Below are 24,338 nucleotides of genomic sequence, written 5' to 3' on the forward strand. Positions count from 1 at the left end.
ATTTAAGGGGAAAAAAAAAGAAAAAAGATAAAAAATATATATATATGTATTTAATGTCCATACGCGACCAAAATAAAAAACGGTTAAAGGATTAACCAGATAAAAAGGAAGTGCAGGTCACAACATTGCGGTAGCGATATTCATCTAAAAGAATTTATAATAGTGAAGAAATTGTAAATGTTGGTTGAAAAAAAAATGGAGAATGGACTGTACGTTTTGTTGCTCAATGATGTTCACGCAACACTTATTTTTACTAATCTTTAGTTGGAACGTTTATAAGAAAGAAAAGGAAAAAGAAAGAAAGATTTAATAGATGAACGAACAAATAGGGTGCAGTGCACATTTTGTTCGTATTTCCGCCTGCGTATTTTCAACGTAGAGCAACAGAGTATGTATATGATAATGGACGATCATATCTAGTCTTAAAGACAAGTCGGTCCATTCTAAATCGCAACTTAAACTTAAATGTCCGATCGCTGTGTTCACGTCGTATTTAAACATATTTTACGATGTTCACGAACCGTTAAAAAGACAGTGCGGACGACTTTAATTACTACTTAAATAAATGTACTAAATGTGTATTGTTGTTTAAATTAAACTCTTAAAAGAAAAAAAAAAGGAAAAGAAAAATAAAAGTAAAAAAAAAAAGATCATTTATAGGTGATAACGACGAAAAGTGCAATTCGGAAAGTAACTGACTGAAAGTCATCCGGAATTACACGAAAAACATGTACGCAATATGTATGTATGTATGTATGTACGTATGTATGTATGTAAGTAAGTGAATATGCATGAATGAACGTTTGCATGTGTCATGTATGTATATGTGTGTGTATATATAAACATATTATGGACACACACACACATATATATATATATATTCCGTGCAACGGAGAAAATGTATCGACAAAAAAAACTCGAGTCAAATTTTTTATAAGGGGAACGAAGGTTAATGAAGGATATTGTTAAAAAAAAATTTATTATATTATTGTGCTTAAAAATCTTAAAATTTTTATTTATTATCTTTAAAAAGATCTTAACTTTGACATAATACGTTTTATTGTATATAAGTAAAGATCTAATGAAAAATAACACGCTCCTGTATCTATTGGATAAGTGTATGTATGGATCAAGATTTAGATCAAGAAATATAAACTTGGCCTTTCCGTAAGATTAGATTATAGTTTCACATTCATAAACACTTTCTTACTTTTTAATATTAATAGTGCATTCTATACTAAAATGGAATTTTGATGATTCGATCGATGATTTTACAACAATAATATGATTGTCGCGATATCAATGGATGTTTTAAAAAAAAAAATATTTAAACAATTTTTTTTAAAGCGAAGATTTTTATTACGATTTTATTGAATATATTCGACAATTTTATTTTTCTTTACATTCTTTTACTTTGCTGACGATATCGAAATCCATGCAATATTGCATAACATCACTATATAAAAACATTTGCTTTAAAATTATATATCTTGTATTCATTGTTATGTATTTATCGAAATAGTGGATGCATGTGTATATATGTATATATATGTGCATATATATATATATATATATGTATGTATATATATACATATAAATATATGCAAATGTCAAATATTATTCAGCAGGTGATTGAGATTGTACAAATGAAAATGAGTTTACAATAGAATGATCCGTTGGCATCGATATTTCTAAGATTTAAGTTCTATCTCTTGTTATGATGTCTGTGATGAATCTCGCACCAGGCAGATACAAAGATTAGTGGAAACAATACAATAGTGGAATGATCTGTCCCTTTTTGATCACAATTTATTATTCAGAATACAATATGTGTATATATATTTTTGAAAGAAAAAATTTCGTGGAATGTCTATTGTCCGTTCGCAAATGTTCCAAATAACGCTTTAACAAATACGTTTCGAAGAAACGATTGGGAACAATATTGTTAATCATTGGTTTCTGTATTTACTTTTATCGTATGTGTGTGCGTGTGTGCGCGTGTATGTATGAATGTAGAATAAGTTTATATTTAATAACATGTATGTACTAAGAGAGAAAGAGAGAGAGAGAGAGAGAGAGAGAGAGAGAGAGAGAGAGAGAGAGAGAGAGAAAGAAAGAGAGAAAGAGAGCGTGAGCGAGCGAGAGATATATGCTAAAGAAATAAAAAAAAATAACAAATAAAAGATTTAACAATGTTAGAATGGAAATCGTACCGCACGGAGTAATAAATGAAAGAACAGAATTATATATAAAATAATGTATGAAAGCGAGAGAGAGAGAGAGAGAGAGGGAATGAAAGAAAATTTGAGTTTAAGAATTTTATTGAATTCAAAGATGCAAAAAAATAAAGGCGACTTAATGGCACAAGCCCGTTTTATATTTTATTTTCATTATCTAACATTATCTATTCATTGTTAGCGACCTTTGAAATATATATGCGACTTTTCATTTTGTCAAGTTAAAAATAATTTGATTAGAGTTAGTCGAGTTTGATATAAAAAATTTTATATTAGACAGCGAAGATAATAAGACAGAGGATGATCTAAAAAAAGAACGGAAATAATTCGAAGGATTTCGAAAATGATTTGGCCTTTTAAAAGTGATCGATACATGGTTGCCCGAGGACAGTGTAAAGGGCCGATATTTGTGCCACTTGGATCCCCTGTTTCTTTTTCTATACATTTACATGTTAGCAGCTTTGCTTCGTCGTCGTCGTTTGTAGGGAGAGCACGCAGTCGCAAAGTGAACGCGCAGCACCGTGCTCGTGATCACCAGGCCAACGTATGTAGGAGTTCGATTTTGACGTTCGTAGAATCGACTACTCCGTGCTCTCGTTATATACTCTTATTTTAATTTTCCCTCCTCTTTCAATCCACACACACATAGTTAGCCAATTGTCTATTTTGTGCATCCTCGTGTTTATTTCTTTTCTACGCGTTTGCGCTCGCACGTTGTTTATTCACGTCCTATGCGATCCAATGTCCTTCGGAAAATAAATATCGAGAGGTCGTTTTATTAAAGTTATTTATTGGTAGGTACTCGAGATTTACGTTTCTTGTGTGTGAGCGTGTGTATGTATGTGCGTGTTTAGAACGCGTGCGATGTATCTAAAAATCTACTTGTTCTATATAACAAAATTACGATAATTATTCGCGATAATGTGTGACCTCGTAACCAACAGGATCTTATTATTAAAGTGCTAAAAAAACAAAAAAACTGAGAGAGAGAGAGAGAGAGAGAGAGAGACAGAGAGAGAGAAAGAATGGAGAAAATGAGATCGTTGAAATCAAGGATTACAAGAGAAACGATGATACGTTGTTTTAATATTCGTCATATTAGAAGATCGATATCGTTTTATCAAACTACGGTTAACGTCGAATAGGAAGGAGAAGGGAATAAAAAAAGAAAAAAAGAAAAGTCGAACCTCTCTCTTCTCTTTCTCGAGAAGAGCCCTTCGACGACCGCAATGCGCGCGCGGTGAATCGACGACGGACACTCTGTTGTTCTACATCCCGAATCGTTAGTATCGATAATAGAGAATCGTTAGAAATTAAAAAAGTAAAAAAAAAAAAAAAGAGAAAGATTTTCAATAATTTTTCTTTTGTTTATCCTTATAATTTGAGAATAAATGTTCTTTGCGTTTTCATCGTGTTAAAAGTTTTCAATGTAATATAGATTGTGAAATACTGCTACGATCTTAAAGCGTATAATATGGTAACTATGAGCTCCGAAAAGTCGGCCTCCCGCCGAAAGCCAATAGAGAATAATGATACGAGAGAATCATCGGATCAAACTGGCGACAGGGAAGAGAATGATCGAACCGAGGAGAATGTTGAGAAACAGAATACACCCACGCACCGTGTCACTGCCTGTTGCGCTGAAGATACGCCAAATTATCTCGTCTACAAAAAGGTATCTCGCATGATATCTTTATCATTCTAACTGATCGATTTGTAAGAGAGTTCACGTATGAATGAAATTTATTTGTCACGTTAAATACGAAACGTCGTTGTACGAGAAAAATATTTAACAGCCGAAAATTTAAATCCGAAAATTATCAAACATCTACGGGCAAAAGTATACCTACGTTCTTTCAGATGGAATCTCTAATGGAAAAAATGTTGGAGGAAGCTACAGGTGTCCCCGTAAGAACAGTAAAAAGTTTCATGACAAAAACTCCATCAGTTTTCACAGGTAGTGTCGATGTCAAATGATCGAACGAAGATTTGTATTTCTAACTCGCATGATTTTTTATATTTACGCGAATTTTTAGGTTCCGATTTGATATCGTGGATGATGAAAACTATGGATATTGATGATCAAGGTATATATATATATATATATAGATATCTATATATATATATATATATATATATATATATATATATATATATATATATAAACATACCTATATGTATATATAGAGTCAATGTTTCTTTTTCAAATTAATTGCCGAATAAATTTTTAATTATTATCTCATAACTTTTTAATATATAGAGGCTCTTCACGTGGCACATCTCATGTCATCTCATGGTTATTTCTTTCCCATTGATGATCATTGTCTTACCGTTAAAAACGATAACACATTCTATAGATTTCAAACGCCTTATTTTTGGCCATCGAATTCTTGGGAACCAGAGAATACCGATTACGGTAATAAAATATAATCTTAAATTATATTTGTACATGTTTTGTTTTATTTAGATTTATATAAAACAATAAATAAAATAACGTTCGGATATTTCGAATCGTAGCCGTTTATCTGTGCAAAAGAACGATGCAAAATAAAACGCGTCTCGAATTGGCTGATTATGAAGCCGAGAATCTAGCTAGATTGCAGAAAATGTTCTCTCGAAAGTGGGAGTTCATTTTTATGCAAGCGGAAGCACAGAGTAAAGTCGATAAAAAGCGAGATAAACTGGAAAGGAAAGTATTGGACAGTCAAGAGAGAGCCTTTTGGGACGTGCATCGGCCGATGGTAAAAGATTTCATAAGAATTTTTTTTCACTCAAAATGTGTGCTTTATTCTTTCTTTCGGGGAATACAAAAAAAAAAAAATAAAAGAAAAAACTTGTAACATCGACTAAACGATGTTTTTTCGATTTATCTTACAAACCCTATCACAACGACACTGATTACAGCCTGGCTGTGTAAATACGACAGAACTCGATATCAAGAAAGCATGTCGCAGTCAAAAACCAAACTTGAGATCTAGTAAACATCTGAAACTTGGGATCGCTGGTGGAAGAATTTCTCCCCATTCGGAATCTTACATAACGTTTACGATAGAATCGTTGCAAAAGGAAATTGACATGTTGAAGGATAGATTGGATAGGAGAAATATCAAAGTTTCTAAAGTTGCGGAAGCGTAAGTTCGATGTCCGCGTAACATCTCATTTCTTTAATTATAAAGTTCATAAAATGTTCATAAAACATTGTCAATTTATCTAAATTTCAAATTTCAGTCTTATCGGATACTTTGAACAGTATTCCGAGTATGATCCATTTTTTACTCAACCTGAATTTACAAATCCGTGGATATCGGATAATCCGGAAATGTGGGAGCAAGAGAAAATAGCGTAAATAGATTTTGTTATTATTTTGTAAATAATTATAAAATAGAATAAAAAGCTGAAGCATATTTTTTTTTTCGAATAGGAAAGAAGTATCTACGAGAAGAGTGAAGAGATGGGCGTTTGGCCTTCAGGAATTGTTACAGGATCCGGTCGGTAGAGAACAATTTATACGATTTTTGGAAAAAGAATTTAGCAGTGAAAATCTCAAGTAAGGATCTAACATGGTGTTATTCGTCTCTTATATTTTCAATGCTAAATGTTATATACATGTATTTCGTTACAAAAATGAATGTATGTCAGATAAACGAGATTTTTCTGCTGTGTACAGATTTTGGGAGACCGTACAGGAATTGAAAACCTTCTCGCAGAAAGATGTTAACGTTAAGGTTGAAGAAATTTGGAATGAATTTTTGGGTCCAGATGCGAGCTGTCCAATTAACGTCGATTCTAGGTCCTTCGAAATAACGAAAAAAAATTTGGAAAAACCTGATCGTTGGTGTTTCGATGTCGCTGCGGTATAATTTTTGTATAATATTTATTATCTGTTTCTATTTTTTATATAAAAAAAAAAAGAAGAAAAAAAAATTTCTCCTCTCAGGCTCATGTTTATCATCTCATGAAAAGTGATAGTTATTCGAGATATCTTCGTTCTGAGATGTACAAAGACTTTCTTAATGGTTCGAAGAAGAAGGTGAGGGAAGATTTGAAAATTTCAAACCATCCACTTCTACACTAATGTATACATTTTAATTTAACAATATATACTTGTTAAATTTATTGTTTACAGACATCGGTAAAGGGTATCCGATCAATCGTATCTTTCACTGGGCGCAGAGATACGGCAACTTCGTAATCTGTCGTGATATTTGAAAATATCATGTAAAAAATTGGGAAAGTGCGGATATCATTTCTAATCAGTAATCACGTAAGTTAAACAAATTTTAAATCTTTTAGATAATATCATCATTTAATTTAATCCATACAGGAACTTTCGAATTATACGCGTATGTATATAACGCGATATGTTCCTCGATAAACGTTTGATAACATCGGAATATATCTATAAAAAAATCAATCTGACGATTAAAGAAGCATAATCGTTTAAATTACGTATTGTAATAATTATGCCCTTATAAAAAGACTTTACACAGAGAAACAAAACTATTTGTTTTAAATTATTCGTCATACAATTATTTTCATATCACTCTATTTATTAATTGGATATATAGTTTCACAATGTATCTGTAGATAATGTATGTAAAATACAAAAGATATAGATTGTTTTTAAGCTTATAGAAAGCAATGAGATATACCATAAGAAATACTGGTAGACATAGTATAATGAAGTGAGTCATAAAGTAATACAACAAGTATCAAATGTACAGTTATATGCTTCTTAGGATGATATTATATTAAACTTCGTTGTCTTGAATGATCTTGCGTAATACAACAGATAATTTTCATTTAAAAAGTCTATCATTAAAAAACAGAAAATAAAAGAAAAAGTATCTTTATATTATGATTATGCAGCTTTGTAAAGCTGTGTAAGAATACCAATAATATACGTGTTTTTTCCATTTTATAGTAAATCTTCATTCAAGAAATTTGATTTTAGCGACGTCAGAAATGTAATCAAAAGGATCCAATGCTATGAAGTAGTAAATACCGACAGTGATCAGACTGGCATTTACTAGGCTCAATAAAAACAGGTGGCAATAATCAGATGTGCCGAATTATGGTTTTCTACTTACAGTAGTATGTACTTTTGTTGACAAATCGTCGTTGATAAAACTGTTTGAAATGTCAACTAACGTTCTATAATTATTATATATGTATAATACGTACAGTTTTTCTGCGTCGTGTAAATGGACTTAAAAATGGAAAAGTGAAAAGAGTTAATGTTTGAGGTAGACAGCATATATAAGACTCACAGATGTGTACCAACGTTTTTTCATTCTTTTTTTAATCCTCCTCCTCTCTCTCTCTCTCTCTCTCTCTCTATCTCTCTTTTTCTATCTTACTTTCTCTCTTACTTTCTCCCTTTTTCTTTCTTTCTCTTAAAGCTCGACACACTTCCTTTCTTTTCTTACAAAAGAAAAATTATTCTATTTCTAATAATTGAGATGGCAACCGCGTGTCTAATAATAATTAAAGCAAGATAGATAAGCGCTTCGTGAAGAAAGGAATAATTAATGAATTACTAGATTATTCGAACGCAGAATCTCTCTCTCTCTCTCTCTCTCTCTCTTTCTCTCGTCTTTCGTCATACACCGCTATTATAAACATACAATGTCTTCTTGGATGCTCTTTTATCGGATAAGCGAGCAATCCAAGTGCGAAGAACTATTTATGACAACACGCCCCTTGTAACTTCAGCACTCATAGAGTCGAGCCTACGAACGTTACGTCTTCTTTAAACAAACGCTTCTCCCACATGTTTTCACGCATCACGATAATTCTTTTTTCTTCTTCTTCTTCTTATTTTCCCCATTTTGTAATAATAAGAAAAATATTTTTAGTGGCTCGCGCGTGCATTTTGTACATTCGCACAGGCGTGACTAGATATATACGAATACCCAGAGAACCCGGAGCATCGGTGTGAATCGCTAATGCAAAAATCGTTTAACGCGAACTAGGTTCGTTTAAAATCTGGAGATTTAACACCCTTCTTTTTCTTTTCTTTCTTCTAACGGCCTTTTATCAAATATTCATTTAAGTAACGTCTTATCGGCTTGATTTAATTAAAATTCTCGATCTCGTTTCAATGATCGAAATTTATTCTTTATGAGCTATGAAAATTCATGCCACCTATGTTATAGCTAAGAAATTCATTTCTAATGAAACGTTTGAGTGGTGTCTGTTAAAAAACAAAAAAAAAAAAAAACAAAAAAAATACAAGAAAACAATATGACTAATTAATTAGAGTAAATATACTACGGATATAGATACTATTAATGCCAGAGTATAGAACAAGAGATCGACACGACGCATTTTCAATGATAAAATCTCATAATAATATTATGAACGATAAACGATAGTACATCGACGATCCGCCTGATAAAATCTTGTATTTGGAAAAACATATACACTAACATTGGTCTTACAAAAGTGTTTTTGTCACTTTAGAAGGCAATCTACCACTTAATGATCAATGACTCTAACGATTGTTAAAAAAAAAAATCGATCGTATTATTAACGAAAAACGATTCGTGATGTGATCCTAATCGCTAAATACTGATCACAAGTATTTTCACTTCTCTTACAATCGAGAGTGAAATACTTCAGATACTCATGAGTTATCTATAAGTATTGTAATAATACGCTTATGTAGTCCCTGCATTTATATCTACGAATATTTTGTATACTTTCCTTGGAATGACGTCATCACAAAAATTACACGAACGAGTAAAAATACTTCTCATTCGTGAGGATTAATTTGTAATTACACTTCTATACCGTTATACCTCTTCGATCTTTTTTTTACTGTTCCTTTTGATTAGAGGCACAATGGCCCAGAGAGCGGTACCCAGTATAAGTATTATACCGAATGCCAAGAAAATGGGTTTATAAGATCCAACGTGTTCATAGATGACACCGCAAACCGGCGGTCCGACGAGTTGGAGGACACCGTTAACAAAGAGCGAGATTCCATAAGAGGAACTGAGTTTATCAGTACCAAGCATGTCAGCCAGGATAACGGTCGTGATGCCGATGTACATGCCAGAAGAGAGGCCAAATAATGCACAGAAAAAGGAAAGCATCCCATAACTATTGGCCATCGGTAGTAGCGCCAGAGCTATTCCACTAGTTCCAAGGCCACCGACGAAATAATAATATTTCGGTACGAAGTCTATATCGGATAAAGAAGCACCACTTATTCTACCGATAAGATCAAGAGCTGAAACAGTGGACAATAAAAGAGCCGATGAATTTTGATCGAAGCCTTGGGAGTTTGCGTAGGACGGCAAATGAATCATAAAGTTTGTATTGCTGATCGCTGACGTCGAGTTTGATATCAAAATGACCAGATAGATCGGATCCTTCAGCATGCTGAAATCAAAAGATAGATATACTTTCTTCGTGCTTTCATCCTTAGTCGATGAAGTCTCGGACTTCGATGGCTTTGGCGTTGAGATTTCTACTTGCACGGGCTTGTCCAATTTTACGGATTCGTTGTCCTCTTGAAGATGCATTTTTATCGATATTCCTAATACGTTTGATCCGTTATCTGACATTGTGCTAATCTGACGGGAATTGAACGGTTCATTAGTGACGAATTGTTTTTTATCAACTAGCTTTCTATCGCTCGTACTCGAAGTCTCTTTAACGTTTTCTTCGTCATATTTATCTTGAAGATCCTCCCCTTTTTCCTTATCGTCTACGCTAGCAATATCCTCTATAACTTGATCCTTGACGATCCATTGATCTTGCTCCTCTTCTTCATTCGGCTTTGTCAATTTTTCAAATCCTTCTTCTTTGGATGTAGTCAGCTTCGAATAATTCAATAGTTCCGTTAAATTTTGTACCTGCTTCGTCGTACTTTCGATTTTTTCATTCTTCTCGTCCTGAACAATCGAATTCAATTTCGCCGGATCGATCGATTGACGTTTTTCATCGATCGGTTCGTCCAAGCTTAAAGCTTCGTTATCGATTCCTTCCTCTATGGGAACGGCTATCATATGTTGTTCGACCGGATGATAGAGCAACGCACAAACTAGCGTGTTCAATGTTAAAGCACCCATAATAAGTACCGCACCTCTGAAATAACGAAAGAAAGATTGTTAATGTTACGTTTCTTTTTTGTGATTAAAAAAAAAAAAAAGAAAAAGAAAGAACGAAGAGAAATAAAATAAAAGTGTATTTCTTTTACACAATGTTTGCCCCAAATCTACGCGGCAAATGTGCTCTTTCGCACATTTAATGACATCACTTATACCATTAGGATGTCTAAGAAATAACAAATGTTAAATGACTAACTGGCAATTATATTCGTATTTATGTGAATGGTAAACGAGCAACTGGGCAATTACATCGGTGCTATTTCTGATGTTCAAAGTGCATCGTTCGACTTTCTAACGCCATCCTCTTCCCCTCTCCTTTCACAAGTTACCTATATCCAAAACAGTCAAGAAGATATTGGAGAAGCGGTGGTAACACTATAGTTCCAATCGCGCTTCCGGAAATGCAGAGACCGTTGGCAAAACCACGTAGCCTCTGGAAATACGCTGTGACGATGTAAATCGTTGGTGGAAAGGATAAACCAGCGCCGATTCCGACCATCAGACCATAACTAGATGAAGAAAAAAAAATATGTAAAGAAATTTTACTAATTATTATTCATACATGCATACATATACATCTATAGGTAATATTAAAATTGTTTCTTTTTCATTACTTACCTAACGTAGAGATAAGAAACGGAATTAGCAAAATAGCTGAGCATCATTCCAGTAGCGGCAAAGGTGCCGCCAATTAATGTCACGGTTTTATAAGAATACTTGGTAGAGAGAACACTCGACAAGGGACCTATTACAAAGATGGTACACGATAAATAAACACACATTTGTATAACTTCTATTCGAATGGCATGTTAGATAAACTAAGAGAATTTTAATTCATGTAAATGGATCGCTCAGAGTTACACGGATATGTTTAGCATAACGATAATATAGTAAGAAGCCGATCTCCTTACCCAAAGAGTTGTAGAGAAAATAACAGAGAGCCGGCATCCAAGAGGCTGCTGTTGGCGATGCCTTGAAAACGTGAAGGAATTCGACGAAGAGAACGCCGAAGGATTTGACGGTTCCAGGGATAAGGAAGTTGACAATAAGGGCTGAGGTCAATACGACCCAACCCCACCCCCCGTCCGGTGGTATCATCTTCGTTTTGCCGCTAACATTCCTCGTTGTCTTAGTCGTTGTCATTGTTGTTGCTACTGCTGCTGCTGCTGCTGTTGTTGTCGTAATAACGGGAAATCGATCGGATCGATTCTAACTCTGTGTTTCGTTAATGAAATCGCCCAACTAGAGGGTGTAGGAAAATAACAGAAAAAGGGAGGGAAAATCAGAGATTAAACGTTACGTACGTATTATAATAATCAATGCTATGCATACAGAATCCAGCTAAGAATAATAGAAATTTATGGGTGTATTTATGTATGAAAGGATATATATATATATATATATACATAGAGAGAGAGAGAGAGAGAGAGAGAGAGAGAGAGAGAGAGAAAAGAAAGATTATTATCGATATTAACGTGACGGATTACCTAACGACGTCCTCGATCAACGGAAAATCGAATGATCGAGAATAGTGTATATAACATAAAAGTCTATCATTATTTCTTTTATATGATTTTTCTCATAAAAATAAAAAAATAAAATAAAAATATATTAAAATTCTTCTTAGATATTAACAATTATATATTTCAACGTTCCTACCTAAAATTAAAATCGATTGAAAAAGTAGATATCTTCGAGTTACATCCTAGTGATCATAAGATCGAACGACATTACGTCATTCGTCCCTGCTAATTAGATCACTCGAGTAGATCAGGATATCGCTTGTATACCGTCACGACAAGGTTTTCCAAATGAAATACAGATGAACAAGAGAAATAAAAATGAAAATAAGAGTATTATTATTTAAAGGAAATAATTACTCCTTGAAACTTGGCGCAATCCCTTTCAGAGAAAAACAGATGAAATTAAAAAAAGAATAATAATAAAAAAACAGAAATAAAAAAATATAATAATAATAATAATAATAATAATAATAATAATAATAATAATAATAAGATCGTTCGATAAAGGGTTTCAAACGATTACGTGCTTTCCGATGTTAGTCGAGAAGATCATCCTTTTTTTCTCGCATGCGAAATCAGGCTTGCGCGTTTGTTCGTGTAGAATAAATGTAATTTTCATTAGAAGACGCCGTTCATTGAAACCGTAACGTAAACGTGCTCCGTTTACCATAATCGACGATTACCAAAGGAAAGAGGAAAGAAGAAAATCGCTATTTGTGTATTTACGTGCTAGGAAGTTAAACGGGAATGAACGCGTAGAGAAACACGTGATCCGTAAAATATTGACTCGCGATATATAAAGCGAGAAGCGTGAATCAAATACGAAAAGGATTCACGGAGAGGAATAGGGCTCGTGAAGAAAGTAGATTCACGACGTGGAATAGTGAGAGACAGAAAATGCACTCTCGTGAATTAATTAACTTTTCTTCGTATTCCTGCATTTCTTTTTCTTTTTCTCTTCTTTATTTTTTTTCTTTCTTTTTTTTTCTCACACATTTATTATCTGTAACTATAGTTTCGAATATACAATATTATTGTAGAATAATGATTTTATGACATATTTATGTGTCTCATTCGAATTTTCATGAGTTGGAATTTTATTCTTCTTCTTTTTTTTTTTTCTTCCCCTGAACATTCCGAACGTTATTAACGATTGAAATTAAATCAAATACAACGTTGAGATGATAAAATAAAAAAATAAAGAAGGAAAAATTGAAAGAAGAAGGATACGTAAAAGTTATGCAACGCGTATCTCATATTTCTCAACGAAATTGTATCCTTACGATTCGAGCTATTGCTATTTAATATATTTAAGAAAAATAAAATATAAATTGGTAAGAGTGATCCATTCTCTTATGTCCTGATAATGTCACTAAACGAGAGTTCTTTCTCTTTCTTTCTCTCTCTCTCTCTTTTTCTTTCTCTCTCTCTCTCTCTCTCTCTCTCTCTCTTTCTCTCTCTCTCCCTTTCTCTTTTTCCCTTAATGAAAAAAATATAAACTAAGAAGGTTTGGGAAGTATACTACAACTGTTTGCTTTCTACGATTCGATCTCTCCTCGATATAGTAGATCTCTCTTGATCGGAGAATGCTCGAGAAAAAAAGGAAGAAAGAAAGAAAGAGAGAGGAATACGCGTTCTGGTTAGAGTGAGAGTAAATCGATGAAAAAAGGCGCTAGTAGCCTTACGAAACTTTCGATCGAGCTGTTTAGCTCAACGGAGCTAACTCGATGCAAGATACTCTGCAAAGAGAGAAAGAGAGAAAGAGAGAGAGGAAAAGAAATAAAGAAAGAAAGACTGAGCCATTTTATATTTTTTCGTTTTTTCTTCTTTTTCCTTCTTTCATAAAAATGAATATGTATTAACGTAAAGATAAAACAAAAAATAAAAAAAAAAAAATAAGTGAATAAAAAAAGAGATACAAAAAAAAATGTCAGGGATCATCTCTATCAAAATAAAAATGACGTTCGTTTTCTATAATCTTCCATAATTTTCTACTATCTGCAAATACGCAGACCTGATTCGATTCCTCCAAGAACGCCGATTTGGTAATGTTCGATTTACGTAATGACTTACATGGTCACGGAAGATCTAACAAGTAAGGTCGACGTGAATCGAAGAATGAGGAAGAGAAGGATGAGAAAGGTGGAAGAGGGAGGAAGAGGGAGAAGGAGAAGGAACGGAAGAAGCGAACCAAATATAATCATAATCGTCAACGTATTTTGTTCGAACGACGAAATCGCACGAATGAGCTATTTTAAAGTCGTGCATGAGCAAATTCGTTGAACACGAGCTTTTAATTATCTGAGAGCAATTGACGCACGGACCCCGATCGGTCAAGTGGGAATATACTTAAGTACGCTAACATCTCGTGTAAACTGAACAGAAAGGGAGAAACGTAATATATACTACACCGGTTTTAATGGCTCTACGTTTCTTATATGCGTTATTCTCTATCTTTCTCTCACATTCAGTCATATACATTCACTCTATTGGCTTCCCTATCTCAAAGAGAGGAGTAGTCAACAAAAATGCTCCGAGAGAGTAAGCAACCAAGTAGAATATACCGAATTGTGTGCAGACACGTTTAGCCTCTAACGGTCCGTATCTACTCTTAAGATCTATAAGAAGAAAAATATTCTCCGACAATATTGCAAATCTTCCAGCGTATTTTCCGCTCGTCAATTGACTTGTTTTGATGATTTCATCACGTATGCGCAAGTGAATGTATATATATATATATATATATATATATATATATATATATATATATATATATATACAAGGTGACTGATAATAATAAGATTCATAAATGTAAAGATTGTTATTATTAAGAGAAAATAGTATAAATTAAGAGAAGAAAAGAAATTTCATACAAAAGAAAAAAGAAAAAAAAAGAAACGCCTGTAATCGCACGGGATACGGGATAAAAGAAGAACCTGAGCGGGATATAGGGACCTTCTAAGGACGCGCCAGGAACTTAAATATCACGTCGTTGACACCATTTATGGTGACTCTTTGTAAAAACATGTTCCCGCTAATTACTGTGCATTTTCTCGGATTTATATTTATAAACCGCGTATATTTTTCTTATCGTCTGCCATAAGGTAAAACCTTAAACTTGTCGCGAGCCCTTTAAGTACCATTCCTATTCGCGAGAGAATGAAACTGGTTCTCCCCGGAGGATTTTCTTTAGAATATATACTGCTGCTCATGTACACCGATCGCGATCTTCATTGGGGGTTTATATCGTTTAAACGGAGCCTCGTTTTTTTTTAGAAAAGAAAGTTTTTCAATCTTTTTTTTTCTTTCTTTCTTTTTCTTCTTTTTTTTTTTTATGCGAACAGACCAACTTTTTCATTTGGAAAATCTTTAACTCTTGGGTCAATGAACCTGAGGGGACTCGCGTTCGCCTGCTATTTCTTTCTTTCCTTCGTCGAAGTGAAAAGAAATCTTTGCCGCGTAAGGATAAATCCGTTAACGCTTTAACTACTATGGGGGTAACCGGTACTCGACTTATAAGAATCCGTAATTGTCAGTATTGACTGGGAATTACAAGTGCAAATGTAATTTTAATTATAACGAAGTAATATATATTATAACGGGAACTAAATCAATGTCGATCTCTATGAAACTTTGTCTGGACTCATTTTTCGCAACCAGTTGGATATTAAAAATATAATCATTTTTTATTATTAGAGAGGTCTCCATTCGACACGTAAAAAACAAATTTACGTATCATATATTAAACACGATGCGTCAGTATAAATATTGGCATATTAAAATCTTCGATAATGATAATTTGCATGGACGTGAAGAACATGAATGAATAAAACAAAAAGCCACTGATTTAATCCATTTTTAATGGGCCGTGTCTCTCGTGCGAAAGCAACGGGACTGTTAAACGTTTTTCCTGTTTATTTCGAGGACACATATGCCCGATTATGATTATCAGGTTTGAAAATAATTTCAAAGTTGACCGCACGTATATTTGCGTCTATAAATATACCTACATGCATACACGGTTATTTCGCTTGCGAACTTCGTTTACAGTTACGGCGAAAGCACTTCTATCGTTCGTCCGTTATTAAATTATGCCTCGAGGACGGCCTTTGCACTTCTCGGCTTGACTCGAAAGATGATGACTCTACGAATGAAATTCCGTGCAAAAAAAAAAATTATGAAACTTTAACAAATGTTTCGTGATAAAGTCTATTTTGAAAGAAAATAAGTTTACATCCGTCAATCGATCGATTATATCGGCTAAAGAAAAAGGGATACTTATCGATATGAATCGTCGATCGTTTTTCGTCGATGAAATTTATTAAAATCGATGGATTTAATACGTTAAATTTTGAAAAAAGAAAAACAGCAAAAATTATGGGAAAGATGAGTGAAACAATAAAATGAACGGAAATGAAGGGACTACGTATGATCGTTCCATTTTAATCGATCGTGTAATTACAACATACAATTACGAACCGACGATGAATTAATTGCGATGCGAATCATACATAAAGATACTACAAACGAATCGAGCTCTTTATTGCATTCTATACGATATAGATCCTATATTCTTCGTTTATACACACACGTATGCAATGCAAACATGTTATGTATGTAGTAAGCGGTCTCTCAAGCATGCATAAATGAAACAAATACAACGTTAATTTGCAAATGACTCTTGCCGATCGTTCGGTAGAAAATGAAAGTTTTCCCTTGACAGGACTTCGTGCCGGGCGGCACCGTAGCCGCGGACGTCTATAATTACACGGTAAACACGTCGCCAACGCTATACTACGAATAACTAATATGTTAAAAAGAAGAAGAAATGAGTGTCGATCCGTAAGAAAAACTTAAAGATATACTACGTTGACGTATTAATCTCATCTAGGATGATCAAGAGTCGACAATGTTGCACGCAAGCAGCTTTTAGTGGAGAACATCATAGTATATTACATAGTTACGAAATGAGCTTGGGAGATCACTTTCGCGGATTGAAAAGCCGGAAGATTGGTAGCAGCTCCCGCCAATTGGTCTCTTTCGCTAGAACGTTTTTCTGCTCGAAGAAAAGATCTATCAAATGATTAGTGAATGAATGTGTATGAAAAATAAATAAATCGTTGGAGATCACATATAATGAAATAATGAAATTAAACTGATAATAAAGAAAGGAAAAGAAACTAAAAGGAAAAAAAAAGAAAAAAGAAAGAAAGAAAATACTTGAGGAAATAGAAAATGAGAAAAATGGGTGGTCCCACGATCGATGGATTGGGTTAAAGAAAAATCATTTATATAAGAGAAAGATAAAGAGAAAGAGAGAGAGATAGAGAGAGAGAGAAAGAGAGAGAAAGAGAAAGAGAGAAAGAAAGAAAGAGAGAGGAACGTGCACTGACCTGGGGCGCTCGAGTTCGACGGGGCAGTCGCGGACTGTCTCTTCGTTCTGTTGGACGGGGGGAAGATTCTTCATCGGGCGTTCACTATCATCGTGAGTCTTCGACTGGACTGCGCACCCGGCCCGGAGGAGAGAACCCGTTCCAACTCTCCCGGCGGCTCCCTCTTCTTTTTCCTTCAATCCTCGGCCCTGTCTGAGAACGGCCGAAGGTTGCCCTCGGCCGCGTTACCTCGGCCAACAGCAGCGTCGCATAGCCGTCCAGGCATTACGTTGACTCCAGAGACGAAGAAAGGGGGAAAAAAAAAAGAACAAGAGGAGAAGGAAAAGAATAGAAGGAAGGAAAGAAGAAGAAGAAGAGAGAAGAGAGAAGGAAAATACTCCTCTTCTTCTTCATTTACGGAGAAACACCATCGCCGTCTCCGTCGTTGGTGCTCTTCGTCGTGGTGTTCGCGTGCACGAACGTCCTCATCGACTGGCGCCTACGATCTATTCTAAAGAGCTTCTGGAATCCCGCGAAGAGAAGAACGTAGATAGACGCGATGAGGATGAAGAGGACTGGCTACTTGCGTTTCGTGCGATCGTTGATGAAACAAGCACGAGTAAGAAGAAACGAAGGGTGCTGAGAAATGATTCCTTCGGGTATACTTTTACACAACCACTAAACTCGTATATGCTCTTTTCTTTTTTTCTTTTTTTTCTTCTTTTTTATTATGGCGAGTTCAACAAAAAAATAACCATATTTATAGGGAGGGAGGAGGGATATATTATCCTAGTGAGTTAAAATAGCAAGAGAAACTTATTTTCTCTCCCCTTTCTTTCTCACTCTACTTCTTTTTCTTTACCATCCTCCATCTCGGACCCCTTACGGTCCTTGTTTTTGATATTCTCTTCTTTTTATCCCGACTCATGCACCTCCTTCGTTCTTCTCTTCGTCTTCTTCTTCTTCTTCTTCTTCTTCTTTTCCTTCTTCCTTCTCCTTTTCTTTTTCTTCTTATACGTCCATCGCTCGGTGGTCATCTCAGTTAGTTTTTATTTTGCACCGAGAGAGGCTATTTTTAACCCCGTATCTTCTTTCTCTCCTTCGTCCTTTTCGTCTTCTTCGTGTTCCTCTCCTTCTCCGGGCGAATAAAAAGCAACATGACCTTGATCGTTGCGGTACGTATCGCATCTAAACAATAAACGTACTTATGCACGCGTGTAAATAAAATAATGAACGTGAAAAATAATGATAAATAAACATGTCTTATTTAATTCTTTCTCTCTCTCTCTCTCTCTCTCTCTCTCTCTCTCTCTCTCTCTCTCTCTCTTTCTCTCTCTTCTCTCTAAATTCTTTTTAATGAAAACTTTTATCGACTTTTCTCACTCCCGTATTTTTGTAACTTCGCTATCATGGAGAATAAACGCTGTGAAATCGGTCCATGCTAATAATTTTTATCCTTTTTCTAATTCTCTCAAGTTCAAATAATCGGATATATTCTCGTTCATAAATCTGCACTCGCAGCAACATCGTTGCAAGCAAGTCTTCCACCCTTTTAACATCTTCGAGACACGGCGCCTACCGTCCTCTTCCTTTTTTTTCTCCTCTCCTTCCTACCTAATCTTTTTTTCTCTTTTGCATTTTTCTCACCTCTTACTCCTTTTCTTTTTTTCCTTTCTTCCTTCCTTCCTTCCTTCCTTCCTTTCCACCCTCATCCACGGCCTACCCAAGTCCTCGTAATAATCGTGATTACGAGGATTTTATCGTTTCCCGGTTTTCGCTTGCAATTTACAACACACAACGGTGCGTCTTCTTGGTAAAAAGAGTAATAACGTATGTGTACACGCACACTGCACTGCTGCCTTCATGGTTGAAGTGCAGTAGTAAAAGAAGAACTGGTTTTCTTGGCTCAGAATATCTTTGCAAACAAAGGATTAGTAGCTTGGGCCTTGGCGAAGGCCGCATCGCGTAACGATAATATATCCGGGGGGCGGGAGATGTAATCGAGCGAACGATAGAATCTTGGTCCTTACTGAAAATTCTAGGCAAGTGTGATAGAGAAAAATATATACGTATGTATATATGCATATGTGTATGCATGTATATGCATACGCGCGCTCTTATAGAAAGAGAGATAGATGGGGAGGGAAGTAGTGAGAGAGGGGGAGATAAAAATGATCATCGGCCTCTCTACAGCCTCTCTACGACTACTTTCGAGATAATGTAAGAAAAAGTAAGAAAAAGAGGAAGAGAGAAATCGATGATGATATTTATACTTATAGCGATGTGCTCAATATACTAACGTAGCTGGAAGTAATTGAGTGGATTCAATATTAGCCTGGTCTGGTCAAGAATAGCTACGATGGGAATCCCGTCTGACCACCTTGCTGCTCTTCTTCGATCGTTCGCCAGCTAAATTAGGGTGAATGTTCCGTCGTACCGGGTGGAATAATCGTTACTCGATTCAAGACTGGACTGATAATGGATCTCGCGCAAGACAACTTTAAATGTTATGTCACGCTAAAGATATTAATCTGTCGTAATTTTAACACGAGCAGATTTTTCAATAACATTTTCAATCAGTAATTTTGTACATGGGAAAAATAAAATAAAATAATTTTTTCTCTCTCTCTCTTAAGTATTTGAGAGTTGTAGCTGGCAAGGAAAGAAAAAGAAAAAAAAACAAACACGTTTGCAACTAATCAATCAACGTGTTTATGTCCTTCACAACGAAAAAAAAAGAAATAATAAGCATTAAACGTGATGATAAAGAAAATAATATTTACAATTATTATCGTTTATACGTTATTATTAAAAGAGATATTTTTAAAAATGCTAAAATGACGATTTTTCTCTCTTTTGTTTTTCTTTCAAAAAAGAAAAGAGATTTTGACATTTTTAAAAATTCGCATTCATTTTAAACGAAATATAATCGACGTCTACAAAGGACGGATTATATTTTTAATAGTTGTTTTTTTTTTATTTTTAATTATCGCTATAAAATTAACATATTCAATATGCGTTGAAAAACAGAGAATAAGAAACTCACTTATCTGCTGGTACGAGACCGAAAGAAAAAACATAAATAAGATGTTTTATCAATTCAATTTTTCAATTGGAATTATCTTACTGGTATCCATTTCAATTATATATATTTAATTAATTATATATATTATATCAATTATATATATATATATATATATATATATATATATATATATTTTAACGAAATATATTTATAACGAACAATGTTGTCATAATCGTTGATTATTACAAAAAAAAAAAGAATTCTTTATTACAAATGCAAGTTTACGGAGAACGTTTAAAATAAATGACGGGATAAAAGGATATAATCTATGGTTTCGTCTTAAATTGCATAGATCATACGACACATAAAAGTGTGACAATAATGTTTATAATGTATTATAGAGCACATTTGACGTGGTATTGGTAGGCGATGATTTAAGTTAAGTACAAAATATACTTTTGACAAAACGTGACAAATTACAGGTTTCTTACTGCTGTTTAAATATTTGTAAGATTATATCAAATACATTATATTGTTATAAAAAATACCATGTGTAATACATTGATTGTTAGTATCTATTTCGTTACATAGATTGGGAGAACTGGTAGTTAGAAGAATGAATTGTGCGTTACATTTGTTATTGGCCCCATATTATGTTAATGTTTTCACTTCTGTATTATTCATTATTTTCTTATCCTAATGACAAAACGAGTATAGATCAATAAATAAATAATTCTTCATAAACATCGAGATATATTAATAATAATAATACATGCACATCAAATATCGCATATTATTATAGGCACATATTGTTAACTTGTTTCTTGTTTATATTATTTAAACTGAAAATATAAATGAAATATCTCTCAAATATTTAATTTCTTTTAGAGATTTCAGATAAAATTTAAATTAGCGAACTTATTTAACTCTGAATATATTCAACTAATTTATGTACCTAATTAATATTTTTGTTTTATATTGAAAATATCCTTAAACTATATGTCAAATTGCAGTTTTTCTTGTATTTGCACTGAAACTTAAATTATAGCGTTGTTTATTATTATTGCTAAGTTAATTCATTAGTAAATAACAAACCAAGAAAATCCTACGCAAACATAGATTGTGAAAAATTTAATAATAAATCTTGTGCATTTATACGATGAGATTAATTTTAATCTAATTTTATAATAATTACTCTTGATCTACAAGAGAATACTTGGTTAAAAAATACTACTTAAACATTAGATTATTGTACTATTTCTGTGAGAAGAGGTACAAATGAAATGTATATAAATTGTTTTTATCGTACACAATGCTTTTGCATCCTTGGATTTTCTAAGACTATTCTCCATTCGAATCGATATGGAAAATTTGTCATAAAATCGGTTAATATACACACATACGATATAAATTCTGATATATAAATTATGAGTAAATTTTATCAAGCAATTATATTATTTTATATAAATCTGTTTATAAAATAGCATCCGTGTTATTCTGTTACTTTTAATTACTTTTGTTATAAACAATTATTTTTGAAAAACAGACTTATAAATGTTTTAATAGTTGAAAAAGATATATGGTCAAAAAAACCACATTCGAACTTTTGATTATTTCTTATAAGAAGTCTCGCGTAATATAAACAATTTAAAATAAAATAATTTAAATTCAACTTTATCTATCAATGATTCCAACAATTTTGTTAATAACTAATGAGATTTTCATGTACATTAAAATGTATTCTTATACTTTTCTTTTTTTTTCTTTCCCCATGTGATATAATTGTAATATCAAAATAATCACAATATTCCTTGTTACTAATCGATGTTTTATAATTTTCCATAAAGTTTCACCAATGGTATTTGGCATCGGAAGAATGTTTAAATGCTTCCAAACATATTTATAGCATGCAACATTTCTTCTTATTTTTCTTATAGTTTGGTTTAAGCGGTGGTCTTTCAGATAATTGAAATTTTCGAACAATTCTAACTAATTCGTGGAAAGCTTGATCCACATTCATCCTTAACTTAGCGCTACATTCGATATATGGAATTTTTAATTGACGTGCCATATTTTGTGCTTCTTCGACGGATATCTGTAATGAAAAGATATTTATTACAGAAATTGATTTTCTATGTATCAGCATTCGTGCTCATTCGTTTATGAATTTACGTGGTATATCTTACAATTCTTTGGTGATCTAAGTCAGCTTTATTTCCAACCATAAGCATAGGAAACTCATCGCGATCCTTTACTCTGAGAATTTGTCTATGAAATTTTAAAATTTCATCAAATGATGAGTGGTCTGTAACTGAAAATACAAGTAGGAAACCTTCCCCACTTCTCATGTACTGTTCACGCATTGCACTAAATTCTTCTTGTCCCGCAGTATCCAATACTAAAAATTAAAGCATATAAAATTAATTTAATAAAAAAAAAAGAGAATCATTAATATAAATCATAAATTAGATATTGATTTATACATACTATCAAGTTTTGCTGGAACATCATCGATGACACATTGTTTTGTATATGAATCTTCAATTGTTGGATCATAATCAGTCACAAAATAACTCTATAAGAAATGAATCCTTAATAGAAAAGTATAAGAAATATTTGTTATTGAAGATAGTTAAATTGATTAAACAAGCAATATAGAGGAAAGCAATATAGAGGAAAGCAATATAGTTTGTAATTTTGATAATCTTATCAATTACTGAGATAAAGTTTGTATGACCATATATGACAATAACATGCGTTCGTATGACATAATCGTTAATGAAAGAATGTTCGTATCATTTGATATCGTCTATCAAAAGAACCTATGACGAAATTTGACGTCATCAAATTCTAAATAAGTATCATCTATATAAAATAAAAAATAAAATCTAAATAACTCAACATGAGATCACTCTTTACGAGTTATCATTAATTCTTTTCATTTTGGACGATCTATGAATGGTGTAGCCTGGAGAACGAAGCTGATTGGTACTCAACTACGTACACTCATACGCTCGATCTGTAGTAACGTAGCTAGTGACCATAAAAAGTACTTACTTGAATGAATTGTATTGTAATTGCTGATTTTCCAACACCACCACCACCCACAACAACGAGTTTGTAGGTCTGTGCGTAACTTTGTCTGTCACCAGGTTTCGACATTCTTTTATTTATTTTTAACGGCAGTTTAATTTGTCACATGTATGACAATGAAATGTCAGTGGTACGAGCTTAGATACGAGGAAGTGTGAGACCACAAGAGAGAGAGAGAGAGAGAGAAAATTGACAAAGAATGACTGAGAGGGGATGAGTATAAAATTGAACGGAGAGAGAGAGAGAGAGAGAGAGAGAGAAAGAGACAGAGAGAAAGAGAGAGAAAGAGATAAAAACAAAACGCGTAAAAAGAGTATTTTTTTCGTTAGAAGGCACACCAAAGGCGTCGTTTGACTGAAAACCAAGCACAACGTTTACTGCGAATCTCCTTAGCTAAGATTCTTTAAAGCAACCTCGTTAAGGCCGCCTCTGGAGCTCAACCACTTTTTCTGGATGAGAATATGTGTATATATACGTGTGTGTTGTTGTGAGGTTAATACAAAGGGCAGTAGGAGTATAACATCCTACGCACAGAGGATTATGCTATTTTGGTTGATTGCGCAGTCGCGATTACGTTACCATTAAAATCAAATAATCTTTGTATTTCGTAATAATTTTCGATAATAAAAAATATTTTTCCCATCGATAAAATATACAGCACTATCATATCGTATATCCTTTAAATCATCATCGATAAATAATCTTAAAAAAATTTAAACGAAAATACAGTCATACATATGTCGCCATTTTTGTTCTCTTTTTTTTTATATTTTTGAAACGATATTATATAGCTTATCTCACAATAAAAAAAATCATAATAATACTGATTATATCTTTTTACTTAACGTTATAATTCTCTTAACAGAAAAAACAATCGATTTTGTATTATCCAATTACAAATGTGTGTGAAGCGTCTGACGAATCAGAAAACAGTTTGTTCGCAAACCGACCGACCAATCAAATGGCTC

General features: G+C 33.5%; 3 protein-coding genes across 7 annotated transcripts; 1 reads left to right on the forward strand and 2 right to left on the reverse strand.

The window, feature by feature from the left end:
- The first annotated feature begins 1 nt into the window (after nucleotide 1).
- On the forward strand, nucleotides 2-7,520 carry LOC124426941 (regulator of G-protein signaling 7). Of its 5 annotated transcripts, none has more exons than XR_006942838.1 (13): nucleotides 2-3,519; nucleotides 3,676-3,912; nucleotides 4,098-4,194; nucleotides 4,274-4,324; nucleotides 4,498-4,653; nucleotides 4,755-4,978; nucleotides 5,142-5,368; nucleotides 5,466-5,579; nucleotides 5,659-5,784; nucleotides 5,905-6,091; nucleotides 6,175-6,267; nucleotides 6,364-6,501; nucleotides 6,562-7,520. XR_006942838.1 is itself a non-coding variant. In XM_046969271.1 (12 exons), the coding sequence occupies exons 2-12, from the start codon at nucleotides 3,712-3,714 to the stop codon at nucleotides 6,427-6,429; spliced, it is 1,542 nt and encodes a 513-aa protein (XP_046825227.1). In that variant the 5' UTR covers nucleotides 2-3,519; nucleotides 3,676-3,711; the 3' UTR covers nucleotides 6,430-7,520. The 5 variants fall into 5 exon arrangements, 2 of the variants coding, with proteins under 2 accessions (XP_046825227.1, XP_046825228.1); XR_006942839.1 differs by having other exon boundaries at nucleotides 7,162-7,520; XR_006942837.1 differs by having other exon boundaries at nucleotides 7,192-7,520.
- Nucleotides 7,521-7,799: 279 nt separating this feature from the next.
- LOC124426937 (monocarboxylate transporter 1-like) lies at nucleotides 7,800-20,401 on the reverse strand. Its single transcript, XM_046969267.1, has 6 exons — nucleotides 18,900-20,401; nucleotides 17,274-18,440; nucleotides 11,269-11,599; nucleotides 10,976-11,102; nucleotides 10,687-10,866; nucleotides 7,800-10,334 (listed from the first exon to the last, which is right to left on the reverse strand). Exons 3-6 carry the CDS (start codon nucleotides 11,498-11,500, stop codon nucleotides 9,035-9,037), a joined length of 1,839 nt encoding a protein of 612 aa, XP_046825223.1. The 5' UTR covers nucleotides 11,501-11,599; nucleotides 17,274-18,440; nucleotides 18,900-20,401; the 3' UTR covers nucleotides 7,800-9,034.
- Nucleotides 20,402-20,642: 241 nt separating this feature from the next.
- LOC124426950 (ras-like protein 2) lies at nucleotides 20,643-24,120 on the reverse strand. The gene is made up of 4 exons (XM_046969294.1): nucleotides 23,335-24,120; nucleotides 22,765-22,852; nucleotides 22,464-22,675; nucleotides 20,643-22,372 (listed from the first exon to the last, which is right to left on the reverse strand). Exons 1-4 carry the CDS (start codon nucleotides 23,437-23,439, stop codon nucleotides 22,178-22,180), a joined length of 600 nt encoding a protein of 199 aa, XP_046825250.1. The 5' UTR covers nucleotides 23,440-24,120; the 3' UTR covers nucleotides 20,643-22,177.
- Nucleotides 24,121-24,338: the final 218 nt, after the last annotated feature.

This window comes from Vespa crabro, chromosome 9 (assembly GCF_910589235.1).
Source record: "Vespa crabro chromosome 9, iyVesCrab1.2, whole genome shotgun sequence".
In the NCBI taxonomy this organism is placed as follows: Eukaryota; Metazoa; Arthropoda; class Insecta; order Hymenoptera; family Vespidae; genus Vespa; species Vespa crabro.